Below are 20027 nucleotides of genomic sequence, written 5' to 3' on the forward strand. Positions count from 1 at the left end.
AAGTCTAACCTTGATAATTTGAGGAATGAAGACCAGACCTAGTTAAAACAGAGTTTATTTTAGGCTCAGATCTGCACTTCTTGGGAGTCTTTATGAAAATATTTCATTCCTCCTAACCATATAAGAAGCACATGACTTATACATACTAGAAAAATACTTTTGAGGAGTTTTGGAAGAAACTCCTGAGAGGTGGTTGTATGTCATGGAAAGTTCAAGGTTTAGTATCTGAAAACAGAACGAAGCCCATTAATTTTACGGTACTCTTTTAATTTGACCTTAAAATGTCAAAGGGAGCCCCATTCTCCACATCTTCCCTCCCAGCTCTGCATCATCCCCCTCCACTCACCCCCTGTCCATCTCTTTCTACTTTAAACACAAATTGAGTGATTTGCTCCTGACCTGATTCCAGCCTCTTGTCCTCACACAAAAATTAAGTTTTGGCTAACCTGTGTAGAAGCTTCAAACCAGCTGTGAAACAAAAGGTGCTTTTTCTCCTCTCCTTTATGACTCTATAAATCATTGTGACTGTGAATCGTTGTTTATTTTACTTACTAATCCCTTATCAGGTTTTCCTTTTTCTCAAGGACATTAGAGCATACCATAAGGAAAATATTCATTTTTAGTATACTCTTGGTCAGCCTCCACACCTGTAGTAACTCAACTACTGTGTTAAGTCATAAAGATATGATGTATCTGTTGTTTTTCTTGATTTCTTCACAGCGGCCATAAACTTTCTACGATCTCTACTAGAGCCAGATCCTGCAAAGCGACCAAACATCCATCAGGCACTTGCAAATCGATGGCTTAATGAGAATTACCCTGGGAGAGCACCGCCTAATGTCACATATCCAAACAGGTACTGTGTGAAAGAGTGGTGAAAGCCTGCCAGGGTGTATGTGCATTAAAATGTTAATTACTTTGGCAGTAAAGTTTTCATTCCTTGTGTGACAGCATCCCACTGCATTTTCTGGAATTGCTTTTGTGACTCTGTCCTAAAAGTTTTTGGGATTGGACATTGAATATGTGTTGCTTGAGTGACAAGTAGCTCATCAGCTCTGATCTTCTCCTTGGTGGTCTGTAAAAGCCAAGCTACTTTTCCAGTAGGGGCTCTGCCTGTTTGTGATACATACATGAGGTTCTGTGGATTAGGTAAAAGTTAGTGAGAAAAGTCAGAGTTAGATGATCTTGCTTTGTTGGTTGTTGATCTTGAATACCTGTGCAATGCTGAATGCATGGCTAAATGTGAACAGCAATCAGATCTCATGGCCAGTCAAGCATCCAAAAAATAAATAAAGATACTTGTGGTCCACTTTGGTTAGAAATAATCTTACTTGAGTTTAAACATCTGCAGTGTAGAGTTGACACATGAGCCAGCCAGCCTGGGCTCTCATTACAGTCACTGGAGAGAAATAAGGGCACTTTTTACAGAATCATTCATCTGTCTTCTTTTTGATTCTGTAATAGGGTGACTTTGTGCCCAGGAGATCCGAGCTCCTCTCCAGTGTCTGCAAATGGAGCCTCAGGCAGCTCACATAGTAATATATGTCTATATTTGATCAGATAAAACCTTATTCCTATATCAAAGCCCTCCAGCTATGTCTCATACACAATCTAGTACCTGCAGAGGATTCACTGTAGGAGTTACTAGCTTGCAGACCAAGATCCTAAGTAACACTGAGGCAAAGACAGCAACTTAAAGCCTACTTTTGGTGCTTAAAATTTGATAGCGCCCCAAAATTTCTGGCCTAACTTGCTAAGAGGAGTGTTCCTAAGTGAAGATCCCCTTCCCCCTACAGTTTACTCAGTTGCCGGATACCAGATGTAGTGTATGCCTAGCAGCGTGACGATTTACTTTTGTCTGAACATCTGAACCACTGTCCTTCGCCCCAAAATGACTTGGTGTTGGCCAACCAGGCCATCTCTTTATGTTGGTGCCCTGAAGGACTCGATCCCATAGGCATGCTCAAGCCATGCATACAGCCAGCCTTCAGTGTTCAACCCAGGTCACAGCTTTGCTCGTAAGAGTGCCTCCCACCCATTTTCCCCTCTGCTTCACCACTAGCCAGATGAACAGGGTGTGTTTCAGAGCCATGGGTCCAGCCCCTGTGGGGCTGAGAGGCACCTGCAGTACCCTTCTTACTGCTGAAGCAGGTGACAACTGCTCCCATTGTCTGATCAAGCTGAGACCAGGGCACAAGAAGTCAGTTTGAGCCCTGAATCCTGGGAGACCCTTTACAAATTTTCGGAGACCTTTTTCTCTTTGATGTTGCAGTTGACTGGCTTACAGGTCACAGCTTGCATGGTCCAGGCACCTGCATGAGTCACCTCCCTTTTCCCTCTGCACTGACAGGGAACAGAGGTGCCCTGATTTAGCAGCAAACATTTCCCTTCCAGAGGCAGGGTCTATAACTTTCAAGTACTGCATGGTGGAGAATCACTGTGACTATGCCTTACTTTGATCTGTGGAGAGTAACAGATCTTCTGCTCTCCAAGTATGGTTGGGTAGATGTTGAGCAGCTTGGATGCCTGGAGGCATCATTAGAGCTATCCACTGAAATGGGGAGGGCAAATGTGAGGCTAGCTCTCTGCAATCCCCAGACTTACATGGGCAAATATAAAGACGGCCCCTATGAACAATTGTTTCACATAGAATAAGAGTGAGAGCAGGCAGACACATTATCTCAATATTCCTGCCTCAAATTTAAGTGCACTTGAGTTAAGTTGAGTAGTATGCTGTCCAACAAAAGGAAATCTGAGTTTCCATGGTGCATTGAACTGTACTTAAGTATGGTACATACGAATATTGTATGGTAAAGAAAGGGAAAACAAGTGTAAACTGAATGAGTCATTAAGATAATGAAATCACTGTCATAATGAGTCTAATCAATCTACTAAATGTGGCATCTGTTAAGTGAATGTAAGTGTAACTGACAACTGTATGGTTAATTTAATTCTCTTGCTGTGTGTGTCTGATTTGTAGAAAAGAGGAAAAAAGACAGAAATAGGGTTTGAATGTGGTTTCACAAGTCTTCTGCATTTGTAGGTACATTTTCATGCCTCTATTTTTGACTTCCAAGCTTGCAGTTCTCAGGCTTTAGTCAGGTTGTGGTGGAAGCGTCCCTTCTAGGGTCTGCTCATTGGTGCAGTTAGGTAGGTGACTTACAGAAGAGACTGGCCTCTATTAAACAGAATAGCTGTGCAATGCTCTTTATTTATGAAGTGCCCATTAATCATTCTCTTCTAAAGGCAAGCAAATCAAATGGAAAGAAGATGCAGTGCTGAACTATAGAGAGAGCATATGTTTGCTCATGCATAGATGTATATATGGCGATGATCCTAAACCTTTCCTGTTATAAGCACTTTTAAAGAGAACATCAATGGCAAATGCCATGCTTTGCTATTAAAAAACAGTTATTAATATTTTTTCTTTCTTTCGCATTGCACAGCCTTTCTCTTAATTTAATCTAAAAACGAGAAAAGCAGATATTCCTTCTATCTGAACCCACATTTTATGTGAAGCTGTAAAGGATAAAAGCCATACAGATTCTTTCTTTCACTTCATTTCTTGGATAGTATTTCTTTAGTTGAATTGATGCCCCAAGCTTGACCTATGTAGAATGCTGGAACCTTATAGGGAAAATACTCTTTAAGTTTGTGATATTGGAAGGCATGGCTAGGCTCCTTTTGAACTTGCCTCAGAAAGTACCACTACAGTCAGCTTTGACAGAGTTCCACCAAGTTTTTGTTAGTGTGCAGGTATGGGTAAGGTTCATTGAAATAGTTTTGCAAAACCCACTACTGAATTTACAAGGAATCACTTCCTCTCTCAGTCATGCTTTTTATAACACAAGCAAGAAGCTGCATTGTGTTCTTGCAGTGCTCTTCCACCATTTTGGCTCTAACATCTGTTGTTCCCAACACAAGAACTTGGTAGGAAGAGGGAGCATGGAGATGGGGCAGAAGAACGGCAGAAACTGCATTTTCAGAAGAATATTCTCCTAGGTTTTTTATAAGCTTGCTTTTATTAAGGAAATTCCCTGAAGGCAAGCAAAAATTTCCCATTTTGCTGAGCACTTCAAATAGAAATTGCTTGAATTTCTTTTGCTGTCCAGATGCTTTAATGTGCAATGGCCAAGATAAGTTTTGCTTTTGAACTTTAAAAAAAACAACCCCAAGCATTCCTTAGCTGCAGAACGAATGTTCATAAGCACGCTGAAAAAAGGAAAAGAGCTATTTGATATTTTCCAGACTGTGTTTAGCATCTTCTCTTAAGTCTTCTACATCAGACCTAGACTTCTGTCTGGGGATTTCTCACGTCACAGGTGCACAGGACAGTGGGACCGCAGGGCAGGAGTGGGAAAGGTGGGGAGAATGGTCCTTTTGAAGGGGGAAGGTAGGTTGTAAAAAAGCCCACAACCTAAGCTCTCTTAAGCTGCCTTAGCCATATACTTGACTTGATATTAGGAACAAGGGATATCCTTTAGAAACCAAATGAAACCCAGCATTTCTTTGGAGATGAATGGGAACTGACAGGTACATCTGGGAAGCTGGCCAGCACATTTAGAGATCTAAATAGGAGCAGAGTTCTTTGGAAAATCTGCTTTTAACTTAGACTGAGAAGATGCTTTGCCATTTCCACAGGGCTGCTGTTCTCCATTTATCGCCTTGGCTCAGTCTGTCATTGACATTATAGGAGAACATGTACATAAACATGTCTTGTACTTGTGCTTTTAACTAACATGAGTAAAGCAGCAGTTTTACCATTCTGAGAGCTGCTGTAATTACCATCCCTGTACAACCCATTTCTCTGGTGTGAAATTCCCTACCTGCTTAGTGCATTAATATTGTGCCACAGGTAAGGGGTGAAGCTGAGTGCAGTGGTGTTTGACTGCAAGGAATGCGTCATTTCAGAAAGCCAAATATAGCTACCTGAGTTGGATTTTACCTCTTTTCCTTCAAAACCAGCCAGATGATCTTGACAGTCTTCCCTGTTCAGATGTAGGATAAAAAATGGTGGCGTCCTGAGCATCACCGTGCTGTTGTGCATCAGGGTAGGACATGGTGGGAACAATGCTGTTTGTTCAGCTATTACAGCTTCCTGTGGTGCCTGAATAGTCTCCCTTTTTCCTGTGTGCTCACAGGAGGAGAGAGCTCATTACTCCCATGTCACTGAGCCTATCAGGCCCATTCTTTACGCCCTGCCACGTCCCCCATGTCTGGCAAGGGTTTGTGGCTTGGAGAACAATACAAATGGCATGCTCTGCCTCTCTCTCTCTGTAGGATTCACCTGGAGGACCTCAGCCAAAGCGTGCTGCTCCATATGACAGAGAAACTCGGCTACAAGAACAGCGATGTCATCAACACTGTGCTTTCAAACAGGGCAAGTCACACGCTTGCCATCTACTTTCTGCTTAATAAGAAGCTGGAGCGCTACTTGGCAAGCCTGAGGGTAAGTACCGCTTGATGACGAGTCTTTGGATAAGTGGGTGAGGGAGGTAAAAAAAGTGCTAAAAGTTTCCCTGCTTGCTGGAATTTTATCTCAAGACTTTACCCAAGTTTGTTTGTCTGTTTGTTTGCGTGTTTGTTTTTCTAATTTTGTAGCAGTAACTATGAAGGGGAAGTACTCCTTGCAAACTGATAACTTTAATTAGATAAGAATTCAATTCCTCAGGTTGCAGAGATACTTGCTGATGGGCTTTATGTCTCATGAATCCCTGTTTCCATAGGAGGACCCCTGCAGATAAGCTCTATGGAGAGCAAACTGTTGCCGTGCAGAGCCTTACTTGTGACTTGTGGCGTACTGTTGTCTATATGTTGAGATAATTCTGGCACTTGAAATATCAATAACACAATGTAATTTCATTCAGGAAATCAAGGGGAAGCTTAAGAGTGATTAATATTTTATTTAGTTTTTAAGGGAAAGCTTAGCTGGAAGTGTTACATGAGGAAGAGTATGAATATAAAGTCTAATTTCTTGCCAACCTTTCTGGCCCCTGAGTATGGCTTAGGGGTCAGAAACACTGCTGGTGGGTTTGCAAAGCAGCTTTCTCTAGGGCAGGAGCCTGCTGCCACATGTCATCTTTCCTTTTAGAACCATAGAATCATAGAATAGTTTGGGCTGGAAGAGACCTTCAAAGCCCATCTAGTCCAACCCCCTGCAGTGAGCAGGGACATCTTCAACTAGATCAGGTTGCTCAGAGCCCCGTCCAGCCTGGCCTGGAATGTCTCCAGGGAGGGGGCATCCACCACCTCTCTGGGCAACCTGTGCCAGTGTTTCACCATCCTCATCGCAAAAAATTTCTTCCTCATGTCTGGCCTGACTCTCCCCTCTTTTAGTTTAAAACCATCACCCTTGTCCTGTCGCCAACAGGCCCTGCTAAAAAGTCTGTCCCCGTCTTTCTTACAGGCCCTTTTTAAGAACTGAAAGGCCACAATAAGGTCTCCCCAGAGCCTTCTTTTCTCCAGGCTGAACAACCCCAGTGCTCTCAGCCTGTCCTCACAGCAGAGCTGTTCCAACTCTCTGATCATCTTTGTGGCCTCCTCTGGCCCCTCTCCAACAGCTCCATGTCTTTCCTGTACTGAGGGCTTCAGAGCTGGACACAGAACTGCAGATGAGGCCTCACGGGGAGCTCTCAGGCCCTTTTGCATGGTACTTGCTGAAGTGCTATGATGGGCACAGCACACAGAGACAAGCTGGCCATTCTCTTCGCGTGGCCTCTCCACACAACTGCCTGTGGTCTGGCAAGGAATCTGAACTAGTTGAGGGTCTATAGGCTCCTATGTGACTCCACAGGCAGGAGGGTGGGTTGTATGGTGTTTTTGTCACGTGTTTGCTTCTTAGAGAAATTATCCCCGATGCCCTTCTGATCTGACAACAGCTTCTTAGTTTTTTTTCTTTTCTCTGTTCTTTTAGCAAGCTTGTTTTAATGATGATGCCATCAATGGTATTTAAAATGTAATGGACTAAATTCACCATCTCTGTAAGGTGATGCTCCTCCACTGAAAGCCAAGAATGGATATTATCCATTAAACATTAATTGAACATTAGTTTTCTGTAATTATCTTACATACTTTACTTTTCTGTGCTTCTCTCTCCCCAGAAGTCTGAAGGCCAGGACAATATCTGCCACAAGAACCAACTATACCAGATAGAAAAATACAAGGCAAATAAAGACTCCTATGAGGTAAAGCTCGTTAAAGCTTGTTAAGGTACTTTGAAAGCAGACTGAATTTGAGAAACATTGGTGATTGTGATTAACGTGTTTGGTTTCTGGACCTGTGGAGGAAACAAAGACCTGTGGTCTTGCCTGTGCAGGACAAATAATTCCTTCAATTTCTTTTTGAAGGAACAAGTAACAACCACCTAGGGTTGAAGTGTAAGGGTGACTTTTAGCTCTTATGAAGAAAATAAAAGTTTTAAATGCTCTGTTTAGCAAAGTAATGCAAACTTCTTCAGGGGGCTCTGTAGTTTCATTCTGGGGTGCAAGTTGCTGGTGTTGTAAGAAGACCATAACCATGTTGCCTTGAGTCTCAAGACCTTGGTGGTGTAGGGCAGAGAGCTGAGTGACAGCCAGGGTGACCCTCCCCAGGCATCTGGTGTTCCTGGTGTCCTGGCCCAAGCCTGAGTTGTCTACAAGAAATGATAAAACTGTTTTAGCACAAAACTCTGCCCAGGTTAGTATGTTTTGCTTCTTAGCAGAAGTGATGCATGAACTAGCAAAAAAAGATTTAACCAGGTCACCTTTTGCTCTGTCAGTCTCCAGTCTTTTTGCCTGCAAACAGGGAAAATAGTTTGTATTAAAAGAACACACATCAGATAATAGCCTTTTCTCACAGCTGGATTTTTTTTCCCTGATTGATTCTTTGCCAAGCATTAATATTACAAGAGTAATGAGAGCTGTGCAAGTCTTACCTACCAACACAAAGGGCAGTATTCTTGAAGAGCCTACCTATTTCAAAAACTACTTTTCAGTGCCAGATTGATGATCTAATTGCAGATTTGTACCATGACTGGTTTTGTTTATTTTAAAGACTGCTTCCAAGACAGGTTGAACTGCAAGCCAGATGGAAATATCAGAGCAAAGTACTTATCATTCTTCCCTTACATAAATCAAAAACCACCTTACTTCAAATGTATCAACAGTGGGTGGACTCAATGAATGTAATCTTTCAAAATGCTCTTTGACAGCTTACTTCAAGCTGTTGCAGGGCAACCTTCCCCTGGAAACACAGGCAGGTACTTGGAGGTGAATGCTGCAGATCTCACATGGTGCATCCTGATGCTCTCTGGACCAGCTTCCTGCAGGGGCTGGTGTCACTATCTGTGCCATGACAGAGACGCACAAGTAGCTCTGCCTGCCATCCGGCGTTACCTTGCAGCTTCTGCCTACCTGCCCCGTGCAGAGGAGCCTGCAGCAAGGTCTGCCATAGAGAAGTGCATGGTCTGTTTTTTTGGTGGCCCTGAAATCTCTGTGCCTCTAGAGGGGAACTGATATTTGACTTCCTTACGGATAATTAAAAACTAATGGTAGTGCCACTGTATGACCCCAGTTTGGCTTGCAGGCACACTTAGAGATAAAGGCTCCCTCCAAAGCCTATCCTGCATTCAGAATTAGTCCCAGCGTAGCAATTTAGGGATGAGGGGGTGTCATTTCTTCCTTGAAATAGTTACCTTGATGCAATCACAGTGCAGACACTGGGATAATAATACCATGTATTCTCTTTCTGCATGGGCATAGCGGAGTATAAAGCATGTTTTATATTGCTTTAGCTGTATTTACAACAAGGGGATTATGTTACCCTTACTGTACCAGGACAGTTACAGCAGCACAGCTGAATGAATACAGACCCTGGGAGGCTACTGCTGTTTGTAACTACGGCAGACATCTCTCCTAAGTGGTGGAGTCACCATCCCTGGAGGGGTTTAAAAGATGTCTAGATGAGGCTCTTAGGGACATGGTTTAGTGCTAGAGTTGGACTCGATGATCTTAAGTGTCTCTACCAAACAAAATGATTCTATGATTCTAAAATGTCTTCATGTGGATAGGAACACAGCCCTGGTAGTGTCTCATTCGTGCCACTGGGATCAGGGGGTGCCACTGGGACTCAGAGCTAGGGATTCTGTAGGCTCAGTCAGGTTCATGAGCTGCACATAGAGTCCCCTTATCACCTCCCATTTCCAGAGGGGAGCCAGGAGGCACTGGTCCCTCGGCAGGCACTGCAAGGAGAGCATAAGCTATGTGTTGCCATGGGAATAGCAGGGGGAGAGCTGGTCAGCTTCAGCTTCAGCCGCCAACTGAATTTCTTCCCCATCACTCCAGCCATGCGGAATAAGGACTTTGCCACGGGTGAGGGCTGCCAGCCAGCAGCACCGCAGGTTGCCGGGCTGGGCAGAAGGGCAGGTGGGCAGTGGTCGTGTCCAGCCCCTCTTCTCCTTGAGGTTTCCCAGTCTGGGCTGCTGAGCTCAGCACCAGGTCTGAGAGCTGCTGTTGGAGCTCAATAAGCTGGCTATGTGGCAGGCTGGTTGCATGGGAGTGCTCAGGGCAGACAAGTAGCACAGGGAGGAGGGAGAGAGGGAGGGAAGGAGGGAGGCAGCAAGCTGTCTCTCTACATCTCTCCTTGTTGTAGAGGCCCCAGGGAATGGGCAGTCGTCCCTCCAGCAAATCCAGGGAACCAGTGCCGGGCATAGTTGCCTGCTGCAGGGTAGCTAGTGGGCTCAGACTCCAGGAATTTGCAGTTTTTAAGAGCTTGTGTCATTGCCCTGTCACCATTTCAGACATGGCCAACGCAAATACCCTTTATCTTCCTGTAGATTCTATTGCTGGGACTAGAGTAGGTTTTCAGGTCGAGGTCAGGACAGGAAATAGCAGAGCATGATGTAATGCCAAACCTATTCAAGTATAACATACCGGTACAACTCCTGCATTGTGCAACAGCATGCCACTGCACGGCTGTGCATGGTACAGTGAAGAGCAAACTTTCGTAACTCCCCTGAAAGAAATCTTCCATTCCTTTTAAAACGTAATAATATGTGGCATTTTGTGAGTTTAGGATTTTGGTCGTTTCCCCTCTCACAACCATGGTCTAAGAGAAACAATGTTAGTAAGTTTTACAAATACTTATAAGACTACTTGTAACTTTCATCAAGGGTAAACTAATTAATTGCTAACACCAGGTATGTGAATTTTCTTTTTCGGGAGTGCTTTAATTGTATGGGATGACTGTGTTACTGCTGCTTAGAACACATAACAGCAGTGTGAAGACAAATTCAGGCGCACTTGGCAGGTGAGGAGCTGTGGTTTGGCTCTTGCACCATTAGGCTAAAAATATTGCAGCACCGAACCGTCCTGCATTCTAACAGATGCTGCAGCAACCAACATGCAGATTCTTTCCTCACCTATCCAAAATAGCAGAAAGCTGCTAACAATCTTGATTGGCTCTTTTAGGCTTAATATAGTCACCACTTGGTCTTATCCTCACAAGTATCTTTGAAAAAAGATGTTCTGTAGAGCCCAGTCTCTGCTGAACTTGGCTGCAGAGTTTCAGAGCCTTGAGAGGAAAAATAGTGTGGTGGGCTCAGAATTAACTGTACAGCTCCCACTGGCTCTATTGTGTTATTCACATAGCATCATCATCATTATTATTATTATTATTACTACTACTATTGTTGTTATTACTTCATTGTCATCAGTAATGACTGCTTGCCAAGATAGTGCCTGGAACCAATCAGACATTGTCTTGTTCCAAGCACAGCAAGGGCAGGGAGGAATAAATGCTTTGTGCCAGAGGTGTCAAAGCCCCTAAAGGCAAGGGGAAAGGCATCAGGTGGACAAAGAAGTATCACACAAGCAAATTGATGATGGCTCCATCATGCATTGGTTTGTTTATGTGAAAGGGTTAGCCAGCTTTAGCTAGCTAAAGGGAAAGAAATCGGAGGAGATCAGGGACAGATGGAGAGAAGGCTGGGGACAAAACACGTGTGTATGAAGGGAGACTCAAGTGAAAACAGTGAGGAGTTCCCAGAAAGTCTCTGATTCTCGCTCTCCCAAGTCACCTAACCACTACTGTAATGAAACTGAAAACTTTTTTGTGATTCACTGAAGCTCTTCCTTCCAACTCTGTTAACTTCTGAAAATGTGAAGGTTAATTAGCCCAGTGGTGCCCAGACACCGTCTGTGCAGGGAGCTGGACTCTGTCTGAGCTGGGAATGATCATAGCAGGTGCAATACGGTTATTTTCCTCTTAGGTATCTTAGTATGTTTCCAGAGCTGTTTAGCGGCCCAAGAGAACCCAAATTGTCTTCTGTGTCTTTCTTTCACCTCTGTCACGTGTATGCACATCACTTTGTATTTGAGGATTTCAATAGACTGCATGGCAATGAACTTTCAAAAGAAAATCATCAAGAGAGCCAGCCCTTTGGCAGTGCATGATTATCAGACAAAATACAGGCCTCAGCACATAATTAGGTGAAGGAACTTTCCTGCATTTTTTAAAAAGACTTGTAGTTACAGTGACTTTTGAGTAAGACACAGTGAAATAGGTTGCTTAAATGAGAATTACAACCACACAAAGAATGTCCTGTTGATGCTCCTCTAAAGAAACAACCCCAAAACAAAAGCCCCACTTATTTGAGATTGACATCTAAAACCAGACCACACAGATTTGTTCCAGAAAGGCAAGACATTCTTGAAGTCTTTGAGGAATAGCAAAATATGGGCCATAAATGTGACGCCTGATTTTTAGAAGTGAAATAAGACTTTTGGCTCTCCCAAGAATTGGTGGCAGGCAAACAGTGTTACACAGCGTGCAGAATCTAGTGATTCATGTTGAAAAAAGATAAAATGAATTTTCACTGTGAGATAGGACTTTGATTCAGAGTCCCACTCCCAGGTTCTGTTTTTCCACTGTCATCACTGGAGATCAAACCTCCCTTTTAGGATGTATGCGCTTGCAATCCCACCTTCAGGTGCCTCTGTCATAAAAAGGGCTTAGGGTTCAGTGAAAGGTCGAGTTGGTAATTTTCTCCCCCTCCATGTCTTATGCAGTTGCAGAGTTGCTGTAAAAGCAAGGACCGTGTTCCTCCAGATCTTGTTTGGACAGAAGATAAGTGACTCAAAGAGTTGAAACATCTTTAAAACTTTGCAGCTCAGCTTTTCAAATGCCAGAGGAAGTGCAATAGAGAGAAATCAAAGACCTTTCTTCGATGCTTAAATAGGGACGCCAATTTTAGGTATAGAGGAGCACAAACTTCTATCTGCTTACTTCAACGAAGTCTCCTAGGACAAGTGGCCTCTGAAGAGAAAGCTTTCCTTTTCCTTTAGTTTTCCAAAACCGACTTTAACACTGCATGAGGGTCAGAGCAGATGGGAACCATGAAATCCATGTCAAACAGATCAGAGGAAAATAAGACGTGGAAGATTTAGTTATTTTGAGTAGCCAGGATAAGTTCCTTGTAAATGTATAGTTTTTAAATCAGCTGCAGTAAGTGGTGTACTTATAAGTCTGGGGATCATTTGAACTTCCCTTAAGTAAACCAAATTGTTCTTGTTTGTTTTACAACTTAAAGGACAAAAAACTCAAAGAACAAGAAAAGAAAGGGGAGATTCTTCACCGTCAACTCCCAAAGAAAACTGAGAAAAGTCAAGTTTCATATAGACAGCCTTCTTCCTGTCTTATCTCACAGATACAGAACACCAAGGCTCTGCCAAAGGACTGGAAAGTCACCAAGGCTGGAGGTCCGGAGAAAGGTCAGTGGGAGAAAAACCAGTGGTGTGTCTCTGTGTGCATGTGCATGCATGGGCATGTGTGGTATTAATGAATGTCTTGTGTTGTGTGTTTGTTAGTAAATGGTTAGTAAACAGTTGTGGTCTTGCATTCACTGTCTGCTCCACAGGTGGTATGTGAAAGAGGACTGGATAATGTAATCAAACATTGAACAAAACATCCTGAGAAAACCGTGATGATGTTTAACAGTCATGAGTCCTCACTTTTACTTCTCTTTTTATTTGACAGATTTCCCACAATGGTTTTTTAAAAACAGCTTTCTTTCTCTATTTATACATACTTATACAAATTCATCCGTGCTTCACACTGGTGCTTTGAAAGCATCAACGCTCACCCCAGACCACTATCAAACAAAAGCTGGTAGAAATGCTTCTTCCTAAGGGTGAATGTGTTTTTGCTAAGAGGGGTAAAAGGGGCAGCACAGGAAAACAACCCTGACTGGAGAAGTAGTGAGTAGCAGCTGATGGTGGTGGAAGGTGAAACAGGCAGCTGAGAGGAAACGCAGGTGGAACTGCCAACCCAGCAAATTTCAGACAGCAAAAAGGGTGAAAAATATTAATGGGGAATAGAATAGAATAGAATAGAATAGAATAGAATAGAATAGAATAGAATAGAATAGAATAGAATAGAATAGAATAGAATAGAATAGAACAGAACAGTTTGGGTTGGAAGAGACCTTCAAAAGTCATCTAATCCAACCCTCTGCACTGAGCAGGGACATCTTCAAATAGATCAGGTTGCTCAGAGCCCCGTCCAGCCTGGCCTGGAATGTTTCCAGGGATGGGGCATCCACCACCTCTCTGGGCAACTTGTGCCAGTGCTTTACCTCACTCATTATAGAAAAATTCTTCCTCATGTCTAGCCTGACTCTCCCCTCCTGTAGTTTAAAACCATCACCCCTTGTCCTATCGGAACAGGCCGGGCTAAAGGGTCTGTCCCCATCTTTCTTATAAGCCCCTTTTAAGAACTGAAAGGCCACAATAAGGTCTCCCTGGAGCCTTCTCCAGGCTGAACAACCTCAACTCTCTCAGCCTGTCCTCATAGGGGCAGTGTTCCAGCCCTCTGATCATTTTTGTGGCCTCCTCTGGCCCCTCTCCAACAGGTCCATGTCTTTCCTGTACTGAGGGCTCCAGAGCTGGACGCAGGACTGCAGGTGGGAAAAGAGGAGACAGGCAGAGGAGAGCAGAGCAGTAGTCACACAGGGTAGGAGGCAGCCTGGGAGGGATGGGTGAGAGCTGCTTGCAAAAGGAGGTAGAAGAAATGAGTGAAGGAGAAAGGGAGTCATTGAAGAAAACAAGGTGTTGGTGGTGCACACCTGTCTGGGAGACACTGAGGAGCAGGAAGGTGATGTAGCCAGCTGTTAGATGAGGAAATTAAACGAGGGCAGGTCACTACAGAGCAGGGGAGGAAAATACAGTGATGTAAAAGATTTACTGTGGTGTCGAGGGGTTATTTAGAGTGGTGGCTTATGGTGTTTTTATACTCTTTCTAGTGACTTGGTAATTTATTGTTTGATGTTTTCTACCTAATAAAAAGTCGAAATAGTGTTCAGCAGGCAGCACAGGCACCTCTACTGCAAGGTAGCAGTACTCCACAGAGCTGGTCAGAAGTGAGGCATACTTATTGTGAAAAATGTAAAAAACATTTTAAAACGCTCATTTTGTTCAGAATTCATCTTTTCTTTTGGGAGGGAGGGACATTTTTTTTTCCTCTTTAGGTTTCTCCCTGCTTTTTTGAGCTGAAACCTGAAAATCATTCAGATCTCAGCTAAAGCATTTCTCTGCTTATGGAAACCATGTTTTGACACCTCTTAAATGAAGTGGTCAAATAATTTTTACCAGTTTTGGTAAGAAACTAGTCAGATTAAGCCTGGTCTGCTGTGCCCAAACAACTCATTGTGAATGATTTCATCCTGTACATCCATGCAAGGTCTCAACCCCTGCCAAGATCATCCCTTTCAAAAGAAATATACATGAGATTTGTGGCTGTGTCCTGAGGCCTGACAGACCTGAATTATTTTATATCCCTTTTAGATGGTTTGAGACCCAGGCAACTCATGGACAGTGATTAACTGGTGGTCCACTGTCTTTCAATTAGGGGGAACCTAGCAAAGCAGGCTTCTTGGACAGCTTTCCATAAACACAGCAAAACATGTTTTCTTGCGACTAACTTGGCATAAGTGAGTGCCAGCATCCTGATAGAAACTGGGAAGATCTTCTCTATGAGCTGTTTTGTTTTACTGGACTAAATCCTGCAAAGATTGTTCCATTTATATTTGGTCCTTGCTGGGGGATGATTCTTGCTGAAGTCAATGCAGCAAATCTGTTCCAACTGTAACAGCCTGAGTCTGGACGGTGCAGCTACTCCATATTTACATGTGTGAAACCAAGAACAGATTTTCCTCCAAAGTGCAAGTGGAGACTCTTGTCCCCTGTGTCTCTAGGTATGTTGGTGAATACAGTACACAGACCCAGTTAAAACCATGCAAAGTTGTGCTAAGAAAGGAGAAATGTGAGATTTCTCAGACATGGCCTTAGAGGATGTAATTAATACAAACAGCTGAAGACATCTGTGGGTTTCCATTTCATGTCCTTGCCTTGCTGTATTTAAGCACTGTTCCTGCCTTTGAGGAAAGTGGCAGATAAATTACCCATGAAACAACAATGTAAGTATCAAATGAAAGTAAGGGAATTAGGTCCTGAGTGTATCCATAAGACCATTTGCTTTGCTAGTGCATTTGTCATGCTCATCTAAAATTTGTTAAAGGTGATGCCAGACGCTGTCTGCCCTAAGGCAGAGAAGGCAGTGCTATTAAATGCAATTTGGTCTTCTGGTTCCTTTTCTGATTGCTTTGCAGACTCCAGCGGTGGGGTAAGCCCTTTCCACGAACCCCTGGCAACCAAGACGGGCTGCGTCACTTCCAGCTCCCTGGAGTACCTGGAAGTCCAGCAGCCACCCCCCAGAACCCCTCGGCTCCTCAAGAGGCAGGAGTCCCCGCAGCAGGAGCCGGCCCGGATCGGGGGCCGGGCAAAGGACTCTCCTCTCATCCTGAACATCATGCACTCCTTCGAGTCGGTTGACAGAGAGGACCAAATAGACCAGGTTTCCCCCTCTCATCAGTACAGGATTTTAGGCTCGCCAATGAATTTCCCTTACAAAAGCTCAAGTGAAAGGACACTGTCCCTGCTGTTTCAGCCAGGGAGTACATCTCCCGTCCACCCCACCCAAGTCTCTTTCACGTACGAAGAAAAAGCTTATCCAGCAAAGGAAGAAACAGTGTCTCCTACTCAGCTGGTTTCCAACAACCCCTTGGGCAGCCCTAACTGCGTTAAAAGCAGAGGCAGATTCCCCATGATGGGGATTGGACAGATGCTGCGGAAGCGGAACCAGACGATGCAGTCAGCAACAGACAAGCCGCTGGAAGCGAGGATGCCTCAGCTGCAGCAGATGAGCCCCACGCAGATTTCCTTCAACGCGGCAGATGCTGTCAGCGGCCAGTGTTAGTCTGACATCCCAGGATTTGCACTGCTGTCCTCTGGGACCTTTTTTTTACTTTTAACAAGAAGGGAAAGCCACAGGCATGTTACTGTCACTATGTAATACACTACAGTGGTCCAATGTAGAAAATCAGAGGTCTGCTTGAAAGAAAGGCATTGTCCTACCTAATAAAGTTGAAGGAAAAGGGTTCTGCTTGTGCTGTTAAATACTAGCATTTGGCATCTGACTGTAAAATAAAACATGTCTTGAAAGAGCTACATGAATGTGTATTTTCACTGCTCTCATCTAGTATTGCAGTAAGGTTGACTGGAAGAGCAGTGAACATTAATGGTTTGATTCGCCACGGTAAGCTGCGTGGTGCCATGATTGCCAGTCCCATTCAGGATCTGTGGTAAGACTGGCCGTGCTTCATTTGCCTGTTCCACACGGTACATGATACTGCTACAGGCATTCTTCACATGGCTAAACAAATGGAAAAACTCAAGATTCTGTGTCCAAAGTCAACTTGCTAACAAGCACTGCCAAGAAGATGAAGCTTGAATAAAGACACAAGTGATCTAAATATTCGGAAGTGAAAGTATTGGAAGTCAAACCAGATTTTACTGTTAATTACATAAAGTAGCTAATAATGGAATCATTTTTTTCCTAAATAAAATGGTGATTTAATGATGTCATTCAGAAGAAACATTATTCTTTAAAAAAAAGTTTCATCACATGGAAATTCACTGCACTAGAGGCCCGTTCCTTTCATATGATGGGTCTGCAAGCAGATGCTTCAAACAGTAATCCAGATTGCAACATGCTGAGTTTAAACAATCCATTCACCTCTGATTTTTGTAGTCGTACTAGCTCCAGAGCACACCTACGTGCAGGGCTGTGTTAGCCCCTGTTACAGCAAGGCCGCGTTGGACTCACCTGAGGGCTTTTCTGAGAGGCTGCAGTGAATAATAAAGACTAATAAGGGGACACATGAGCCTGTACCAATGCCATTTTATACTGCAAGTCTGGTAATGCAGTGGTTACCAAAAATTCGGTATTGTTTCAAGCGGTGAAGATAACTTTCTTAAAAGGCACCATGTTCTGCATACCGGTCTTGTTTTTCTAAGTAAATGATATATCTGAGAGGTTGGCAGCGTTTTTTTGGTTCTGTTTTTATCTTCAAACCATTTCCTATAAATTAGAAGGTTTAGCCAAAGACTGCTCTTTTCTTTCATCTTTACCGTGCTTGCATATGTGTTTGTGTGTATGGGATACGTCAACAGAGCTTGTTCCAGCATGGTTCCCAAGCGGGCAGCCCTGGCCCACGTATGCCCCACTGCTGCCCACTCAATGTAATTTCAAAACCCAGGCAGCAGAGGCTTTGTCTTCTTCTTGGGGTTGTTGCTGGAAGACAGGGATTTACCTCGAGACCATCAGTAGGAATCCAAGCCCTATTTTTATCAATATTTTTGCAAATACTTTTGTATCCCCATTGCTTTTGTGTCTGTGCGAATGCTGAGAGTTTCCCATTTCAAAAGGTTTCCTTCCAGTTTCATGAGAGAGATACACGGGGACTGGTGGGGAGGGAGGGCCAGCAGAGGCGGGGAAGAAGGTCCTCAGCAGAGCCCATAGCTGAATGCATGTTCCAGATTCTCAGTCTAACACCCAAATCTGAAAGAGAAAAATTGGATGTTAATCCAAATACTGACAGAATAGCTAAGTGGACTGTTCAGTATTTTGAATGCTTGCTGGAAAAAACAGCAGAGTGTGAATGCCTAAAGCGACCTTATCTCTGCAGATGGGACCTTTGTCTTGGCACTGAAGCTGCCCATCAGTTAAGTACGAGGGAGTCCCTATGTGTCTTTTACTCTTCGGTGTAGTGAGGACACTCACCTCTGAGGTAGCTAAGTTACCTGGAAAATAATATACATAAAAATCCCGATATGATAAGAAACAACCCTGAAATAATATTACTCATTTTCAGATTGAAAAATGTCATCTTCTGTTTGTACAGAGCACCTGTGCATCCAAGGGATGTATTTTAGCTCTTCTTTTCATTTAAAAACATCACAGCATTTTCTTTTTCTCCATGCTAAGAACACGTTTGCACTGCAAAGCTGGCAAGCGGGGACCACTGAAATCCCATCTTTTGCGTGCATTGGACTTGCATACCTGAACAGATGGCAGATACTGACTTGAATTACAAACTCAGGTTTATTTGGAACCCAATATAAGGTTGGGAGAGGCAGGAAAGAGACATATTTTTGTGAAAACCCAGTAAATATGTGTAAGAATCAGAATGGAAACAGAAATGTTAAATCTTTTATTATATTTATAGAGAATATATACGTATTTCACTGCTAAAACGTGCCCATGTATCCACCGTAGAGAGTAGCTATGTACAGTCAAACTTCAGTGACCGTAGAAGGGACTTACTGAAATACAGTAGAGGAAATTCCAGGGGGAAAAATGTATTTGTTATAATTATTAAATATATGTACTTTTTGAACAAGATTGCCATGGACTACTGACTTTGTTTGCCAGGTTATTATGTAGCAAGGATTATCTAAGTACAAAAACAACCAGCAAGATGGTGAGGTGACAAGAAGATTGCCAGCACCTTTACCTTCACCCGTCAAAGACTATCCCTTTGAATCTGGCTGCTGACTTATCTGTAAACCCCAAGTGATCTAAAAGGCACAAGGTAGGATTTCCTATGCTTAATACTAGTCCTCTGCAAGTTGTGCATCTGGTCTTCCAGTCATCATCCAAACTCTGTTTGTCACCAGTGAAGACTGGTAGGTATCTCCAGTTCTTTCCACTTTAAAACAGAGGTCCAAAATGGTGGGAATGAATTGCTCCTCAGCAGCATGTAGCTGTTCCCCGATATGAGAGAGGGAATCAGGCTGGCCAGTTTGGATGAGAACCCAGCTTTTAGACAGCCATGGGAAATCATGCCAATATAAACAAAAGCATTTACTGCTCAGCTTTCTGCATTTCTGGACATAGTGTCTTCAAGTTGTAGGGGCTAGTCCTATCTTTGCTAAGCTTAGCACCACCATGCAAACTGGCGAACAGCCCTGCAGCTTCAGCTGAAGCATTTCTGTCCTTGATCCCACAGTTCTTGTAAGTACTGTTTCTTCATCCTCCTACAATTTTAAAAATGTGTTTCCTACAACAGCTGATCCAAAGACCTCGGCTTTGGTCTTTTCTGGTGTTTGCAATAGGCTTGGCACTGAGCCTGTAATGAACCTGTTTGCTAGATCTGAAAATACACTTTTGACTTCAGGTCATGCACTGGGAAAAAGAGCACCGCCAAGCTTTTGATGGAAGGTGGAAGCACCATGGCTTTCTGGGGCCTTTTTCAGGTACTGTTCATGTGTGGAAGTCAATGGAGCAGCTGTGAAGCACTTAGAAGTTTTGCAAACTAACTGATCTCTGGATCAGGATCCAAAGTGATAAAAGTTATTTTGTTGAGGCTCCTCTGCCTGGAAAAATAGGTGTTGAATTTATTCAGCAAGACAAAAACCAAATATCAGTATCTGTTAAAGGTGTTGACCTTCGTATTTCTCCAGTAAAGGGGCTTACAAATATTAAAATGCCCAAGTATCTAGGTGTACAAATCCTAAAAATAAATAACAGTTACTTTCATACTTTTTCACTTGACATCACTTGATCTTTGCAACAAAATCCCTTAGTGTGCAGCTGCAAAAAGGTTGGGTTGGGTTTGCAGGAGACTTTTCAGTCTCTAATCCACCAGTAAGATG

General features: G+C 43.4%; 1 protein-coding gene across 3 annotated transcripts in view; it reads left to right on the forward strand.

Annotated features, from left to right (window-relative positions):
- The window catches only part of HUNK (hormonally up-regulated Neu-associated kinase), a 58883-nt gene extending 40109 nt beyond the window's left edge, over positions 1 to 18774 (forward strand). For 2 of the 3 annotated variants that reach the window (XM_065862582.2, XM_065862584.2), the window contains exons 6-10: positions 721 to 856; positions 5281 to 5449; positions 7101 to 7184; positions 12566 to 12746; positions 15641 to 18774. In XM_065862582.2, the coding sequence (XP_065718654.1) occupies positions 721 to 856; positions 5281 to 5449; positions 7101 to 7184; positions 12566 to 12746; positions 15641 to 16287 (1217 nt within the window). In that variant the 3' untranslated portion in view covers positions 16288 to 18774. The remainder of the gene's footprint in view (positions 1 to 720; positions 857 to 5280; positions 5450 to 7100; positions 7185 to 12565; positions 12747 to 15640) is intronic. The other variant, XM_065862583.2, reaches the window with a different exon arrangement.
- Positions 18775 to 20027: the final 1253 nt, after the last annotated feature.

The sequence above is a fragment of the Patagioenas fasciata genome, chromosome 1 (genome assembly GCF_037038585.1).
Source record: "Patagioenas fasciata isolate bPatFas1 chromosome 1, bPatFas1.hap1, whole genome shotgun sequence".
In the NCBI taxonomy this organism is placed as follows: domain Eukaryota; kingdom Metazoa; phylum Chordata; class Aves; order Columbiformes; family Columbidae; genus Patagioenas; species Patagioenas fasciata.